This window comes from Rhamphochromis sp. 'chilingali', assembly GCF_963969265.1.
Source record: "Rhamphochromis sp. 'chilingali' genome assembly, chromosome: 9".
NCBI lineage: Eukaryota > Metazoa > Chordata > Actinopteri > Cichliformes > Cichlidae > Rhamphochromis > Rhamphochromis sp. 'chilingali'.
Genome location: NC_137936.1, coordinates 26,291,012 through 26,297,984, shown reverse-complemented (window position 1 = coordinate 26,297,984; position 6,973 = coordinate 26,291,012). Strand labels below are relative to the sequence as shown.

The 6,973-nt window shown below is 41.2% G+C and overlaps 1 protein-coding gene across 1 annotated transcript; it reads left to right on the top strand.

Annotated features, from left to right (window-relative positions):
* Nucleotides 1-209: 209 nt before the first annotated feature.
* mych (myelocytomatosis oncogene homolog) lies at nucleotides 210-5,676 on the top strand. Its single transcript, XM_080892481.1, has 3 exons — nucleotides 210-602; nucleotides 2,108-2,636; nucleotides 3,335-5,676. Exons 2-3 carry the CDS (start codon nucleotides 2,117-2,119, stop codon nucleotides 3,880-3,882), a joined length of 1,068 nt encoding a protein of 355 aa, XP_080748607.1. The 5' UTR covers nucleotides 210-602; nucleotides 2,108-2,116; the 3' UTR covers nucleotides 3,883-5,676.
* The last annotated feature ends 1,297 nt before the right edge of the window (nucleotides 5,677-6,973 follow it).

Sequence of the window (6,973 nt, the reverse complement as noted above, 5' to 3'; positions counted from 1 at the left end):
TAACTCTGTTGTAGCTTTCAAATGACGCCTTAAGGCGAGAATGAGAAAAGTAGGCAGGCAGTGAGCAGTTAGATACCCGGCTTTTTCTCAGTCCACGTGTGTTTCTTCCCAACTTTACCCGCCACCGTATTCCTGGAAATCAAGCAAGCGTATGTATCACTCCGCGCATAGTCCCGGCTTCAGTGTGCAATTAAACCAAATTGCCGTCACCCCCTTTTTTTCCGCGTGGACTTAATCAAAAGAGAAACCGACTGCGGTTACATCAGCGGTGGATATGATTGCCGTTAACGACACTTTGTTGGCTATTATGTTTTGGCGCGAGTTTAGCGGCGGCGGAAGGATCGCGGCGTACGCCCTGTATTAAACTCAGTGACCGCTGCAGCCACACCTACTCTGGCTGATACAAGCGGCGGAGGAGAGAAGAAAAAGCAGGATACACCCGAAATGCTGCCCTGCACAAACTTCAATTTTACACGCAGAAAGTTTCACTTGGGCAGGATTTTCTAGTCGTTTTTGTCTCGCTGTGGACTTTGCTGGATAAATAGGGCATTTCTACTTTTTGTCTTTATTTTGAGTGCACTCTCCTGTAAGGACAGTTGAAGGTAAGACAGCTGTTTTATCGGAAACCTCATTGCACACATGTGAGAATGGGGGTTTTGTGCATTTCTTTGTATTTTTTTCTCTTTTGGTGTATCTTAGCGGTGCTTCAAAGAGGAAAAAATGACTGCCGGTTTCACGTGGGGTCCCGGCGCTGTTTAACGCATCGGGGTTTAAATGACCGTCAACGCCGGTTAACCTTTAAATCCTTTTACGGACTTTGTGCTTTTACGAACGGTTGACTTTTACTTTTCTTACGGAGATTCATTCTTAGACTCCGTGTAGTTATTTATATTCTATTTTTCTAGTGTGTCACCTTAGTGAATTTGGTTAAATGAATCATTGCACAATAGATTCTGCAGAGCATGAAGGCAGGACGACCGAACAGCAGATGCGTTCAAAAACTTAAGGAAATTCGTGCTCTTCTGTTTTCACATTCCAGCTGTGCTTGGTCTCAAGTATTTTTGGTCGAAGTCCTTCTTTCGTGCAAGAGATATTTTGGATACGTTAAGAGAGAGGGAAGTGTAGAATGTATTTAATATTGCTGCGTAATCGTTGTCTGCGCTCTGCATTTAAGTTGTAGCTCAGCTTTTCCCAGGCCGTGATGGTAAAGAAAGGCAGCCTTTAACTCCCGGACACACACTGCTGCTTTTGTTCTCCCACACTGCCTGCTATACATGCACATACCATACGACCCCACAGGAGTATTATAAGAGTTCCCCCTCCCCCAAATAGGACCATAGGTCAGGCTGTTCCAGCTGAAACGACCTTGGTTAAATGAGAAATGCTCATTTTTGTTTTGTTTTTTTTGTTTTCAGTGAAACTTTTTTAAAGCTTTTGTTGTTAAAGCTTTTGGGAGTGGCTTCTAATTGAGTAGAAAATCAACATTTAGTGTCCCATGCATGTTTTTGCGTGTGTGTGTGCTTAATAGTGTATTTCTGAACAGAGTTGGGGAAACTGTCCTTTGTGTTGTGCCAGAAAGCTGAGGTTTTTTTGTATTTGTTTAACAGCAGCAAGTGGCCCAAGTATCGTAGCAAATGCAACGCACCCATTCCTTTAGACTCAGAGTATTGTTTTCTGTGTCAGCAGTCAGCCTGACTTAATTTGCGAGTGTTTTATTATTCTGAGTAGGAACAAAGTAAATGGTGGAAAGAGGTGTAAAGTTTCTGTGTGTCCCAGCTGTTCCTGTGATGTCATGGGTAGGGGGGTATTTTTTTGAGGAGGAGGGGGGGGGGGGGCTTAAGGGCCTCCCCAGGAGCAGAGGGGCGGGGTTATAGTGATGTAAACACAGATAAAAAGGTAGAGCCTGCAGGTTGGGGACTCAGTCTAGAGGAACAGGTTAAAACTATCACTACAACAGGTGTTGCTGCTGCTGGGATTAACCCAATAGACGCTGACTCTGCGCTGCTGTAAAGACACTACTGGATTAGCTTCTCTGGATTTTAACTTTATAAGCTCCACTACCTCTTAGATTTTTAATTTATACCGTTTTTTGTTGTCGTTGTCACAGATTTCAAACATGTTGGAAAGTTTCACTCAGTCGCAGGACTGGTTTTGTTCAGAGCCGCTGCTCTTTGATGACGAGTTCTGCCAAAGCCTGATGAAAGACCTCCAGGCATTACCGACACCTCCGCAGTCGCCCCCCATGAAGTCTGGGCTGGGTGGTGATAAGCCTCTGTCCAAGGAGGACCAGCTCAGCTACGTGTCGGATATTCTACTGGAGGACCATGACATGCAGCTCAACTGGCAGTGTGACTTCTTCCACTCTGATGCTGAGAAAGAAGGCGAGCTTAACCAGCCCTGCTCTGAGGAAGCTGAGGACTGCCTCTGGCAGTGCTTGGCAGCTGAGGAGAAGCTTGTCTCCTCACTACTCGGTTGCAGCCCCGTACTATCTGACATTGATACCCGCATCTTTGAGGAGATCGCCGGCTCCACACTTGACTGCCAGAGCCTTATGGAAGCTCCGGAGCCCAGTGAAGCCACATCAGACTACGGATCAGTTGGTGGCGAGCTGTCCACATATTCATCTAGCGACTCTGGTAAGTTGAATGTTTTCATTAAGTTGTAGTGCTGATGATCAACTCTTACTTTAATCTCAGTCCTGCTTTGTTGTTGCAGTGCTTATCAGTATAAACACCCACACCCAGAACAGCCTCACTGGCATTTCATTGACAATTCTGTTAATGTTTACTGGCACTAAGCCCAAACTGTTCTGTGTTCAGCTTATCAAGACAGCAGCACCCACCTTTAATCTGCAGAAGCCTTAATGGCTGAAGTGTGTTATTAAGGTGTGGGTGAGGTTTAAGATGTTGAGTGACATTAAGTAGATTAGGGGTTTTAAGAGAAATGTGTGTGTGACTCATGTTTAGCAGTGAGAGTTGTGGCTCAATCTATTACGCTTTTAATGAGTCATTTTACTGCCTTAAGCCCTGCAGCATCTCTGGGCTAGAACGGAGATGGCAGATTGGCATTTATATTAGTTTTTCAGTGGTTACTATCTCTTAGGATATGATAGCTTGTTGTGATTTGGTAATTCCACTGGAATTCTTTGTGGATGTTGTAAACTTTTAACTATTTCAAGTTAGATTTTCACAACTGACTGGTGTCCTTCGGTGGGCTTTGTGCAGTCTATACGGTGTGTCCTTTTAAAAGTTGTGCCACAACCCACCAAGATTATGACATGGTCATGGGGGGCCAAAGAACTACTCTAATTTTTTTTTTTTTTTTTTTCTTACAGAGGAGGAAATTGATGTGGTGACTGTGGTCCGCTGTTCCTCAAGTTCCTCCCCTGAGCCTACATTGGCTGAACGTCAGCAGAAGCAAGAAGAGGAACAACGTGCTCGGCAGCGATACCGCTTTGAAATCCAGCTACAGCACAACTACGCTGCTCCCTGCCCTGCATCACCGCCGCCATCAAACAAGCGTGCACGAGGGAGCGATGGCCCGTCACGCTTCCACTGCCTTTCACGCAGTTCTTCATCAACCTCATCGCGTCACTCATCCCGAAACTCAACAGAGACGGAGGATGAGGAGGAGCGGAGAAAGACTCACAATGTGATGGAGAGGCAACGCCGAAACGAGCTAAAGAACTGTTTCATGCGCTTGCGTGACAACGTGCCTGAGTTGTCGCACAATGACAAGGCATCTAAGGTGGTGATCTTGAAGAAAGCCAGAGACTGTATTTATAGTTTAGAGGATGAGTCCCACAGACTGCAAACCAGGAAAGACAAACTTAAAGCCAAACAGGAAAAGCTGAAAGCCAGACTAGAGCAGCTCCGTAGGTAACGGACCAGGATTGGACATTTGTAGGTTTTCAGAGACTTCTTGGGGGGGGGGGCGGGGTAAGGGAAGAGACTTTGTAGATAGATGGGAGTAAGAAATGGCTTTTCCTGCTGGAAAGCGCACATACAGTTTTTTCTGTCATGTAGTCTGTATATTCACATGCACACAGTTTCCCTGGACATGATATAACACACATTGCCTCATAATTAATCATTGTCATGCCTTGACTGTAGAGTGTAGTGCATTTCTTTCTTTTTTTTTTTTCTTTTTTTTTTTTTTTTTTTTTTTTTTTGGGTCCCCCTGCCACCTCAATACACAAGACAAAGACAACATCCTGTCATTTCTTTTGCGTCATCTGTGGGAGTATGTCAAATGTCAATGATTTAAAGCAAAGTCTCAATTAGACCAATTAACTGGAAGCCACTGCAGTACAGTGTTGTAGTTTAATGAAACTTGAATATTATTTTCAGGATCTTTTATAGCCATATTGACTATGATCCCTCCATTCTCACAGGTCTTTGGTGGCTTTAGAGTTAATTGTGCTTTGTTAACTTTGACTTAATGTCATTACAAAGTTGTGCCTTCAGCCTTGTATGGCTTTTATGTTTGGGCTAAACACAACTATTACAGAATGATGTATGTTAATCCCAACGCTGTACACAGCAATGCTTGGCCACAGTTCAGCTCAGCACTAGTTCACTCACTGAGTCATGTGTTATCTGTTAAGCTCAAAGGTGAGCCATATTAAGTGGACTTCAGGTTTGTTTTTTGTTAAGACTGAACTGCAAGCTTTGCAAAGCAGCCAAAGTTTGGGCAAAATCTCTAACATTTATATTGTGTGTGTGTGTGTGTGTGTGTGTGTGTGTGTTTGGGTTTTTTTTTTTTGTTTGTTTTTTTTTTGTTTGTTTTTTCTTTTTAATAAACAAAAACAAAAAGAGGACAGACTCAAAGTTTTAAATAGTCGGAGGAGGCTGCAACAACCGCAATCATAGTCACTTGATTCAGTCATTTTTCTTTTGTGTCAGTTCAGGTGAGTAAGTGTCATTTTGATTGGTCAGTTGGTGGCCCTTGTACTTGGATCAAATTGTAAAAAATGAACAGTGTTTAAAAGAAACAAAAATCACTCTACTTATGATTTGAAATAAATATTTTATGTAAAGACTTATCAATCAACAAGGGCCACTCACTAATAAACATTCCCTGTTTTGAAAGGTTGGATTCACAGGCTGTTCTATACTCTCGCTGTAACACACAAAAATAGTTTAAGACATGAACATGTCCAGCAGAATCCTCGACTGTCAGGTGATTTATTTGCTGATGTTGCTATTAAGGTTAATAATGAAATGTGCAGATGGCCTAATTAGGTTTTGAAGTAAGTTCTTCCTAAATCAGTAAGTATTTGACACGTTGATAGCCAGAAGCAGTTTTGCCTTGAGATGCATGCTGTTCAGGACACTGTCTCCTTTGTTTTCAAACCAGTTCTTTCAGGGAAGCTTAATTGTATTTCTGCAAATATTTAACTGTTCATTTCATAGAAATTAGTCATATAACTGCCTTGTAAACCTAAAGTGAGCAGGGATGACTCAATTTTCTTTAGGAAACCTACCTCCACCTGGCTGCAATCGGGCCTGTGATGTTTTTGTTTGCCTTTTGTTCTGTTGTACATATTGTACAGTTTTTGTTCAAGTGTACATTTAATATTGTAATATAACTTATTTTAGTCTTATTCATTCTTTGTTGTGAATGCACTTTTTTTTTTTTTTTTTTTTTTTAATAAAATTTAAAGTGTAAATTAGAGATCAAGTTTTTAGTGTGGTAATTTATTATGTGTTGTCAGAGCACTTACCAGAAGGGACAATTGGGGGGGGGGGGACTGTGACATGCTATTAATGTCTCTTACAAAAAACCACTTGATCAATATACCTGAAACTTTTTATCGCCTAAGAGAACATATCTGTTCATACCCATTAGTATGAGCTCATCTTTTATTGTAAATAACAGTCTATTTTACAAGAATGCCCTGACAAAGTAATATAGTAAAGTCTGTGGAAGTTGCATAGTAATACACATATACAGCAAAAATGCACCAGTATAGATGCTAAAGAATGAAATATTTGTTAGGTGGTTCCCGGAGAAAGGAAGAGTAAATCTGGAAGTTGTCTGCATAAACATGGAAACTCAAATGATGCTTCTAGGACAGGGGTGTCAACCTTATTTTATATTGCGAGCCACATATAGACCACTTTGATCTTAAGCAGGCTGGACCAGCAAAACTCTTGTTTCTGTCGGTGTCAGGAAGCCTTTTTTTTTTTTTTTTTTTTTTTAATGTTGTGGCGATTGCTTTTTAATTGTCATAAAAACCAGATTTCTATAGTTGAAAGTGGAAAAACAAACATCTGTTTTTCACAAAGAGGTTTTATTAGAGACGTAACTCGTTTTGCAATTTGTGAAAGTTGAAATTTTCTTTTGTACTGGATAGTAGAAATTAGGCTTTCAGCTGTTATTGTACTCACCAATAGACTGGTGTGTAATAAACAAGCAAATAATGCACGAATTAGGGATTTTTGATGGGAAACTAGTCTTTCGAAGCACACAGAGAGAGCTATGAAGGAAGTGCAATTTTATGGTGGAAGCAAGACAGCCAACGTAAGTGGAAATTCATTAAAAGTCTTTTTCAAAAGTGAAGTATAGCGTAGTGATCTTGTTTTGCCGTTCAATGAATTTTGGTTGGAGAGTGATGAAATCTGGAGTTTCAGAATCTGTGAGATGTCGGTTTTCCGCACCCGATTGGCATTTCCTGTACGTGGGATCCACGCTTTGTGTTTACATCTGTTTGCTGTTTTAGCTTTTGGTGGTCATTGAAATTATGTTGTAAGCTTTTAGCTAAGATTCTGACTTTTCTGTGGATACCACATGTGTATGTTTAAATAACAGATCAAGTTAAATTAGATGTTGTCTCTCTCCCTTTCAAACAATCGAAATGTGTTGTGGGAAATGTAGTTTATGATCACTGTGTGCTTTTAAGCAGCAAACGATAAACTTATTTTAAGATAATCATTGAGAAGTTCACGCAGGACACATAAAACGGCATGGC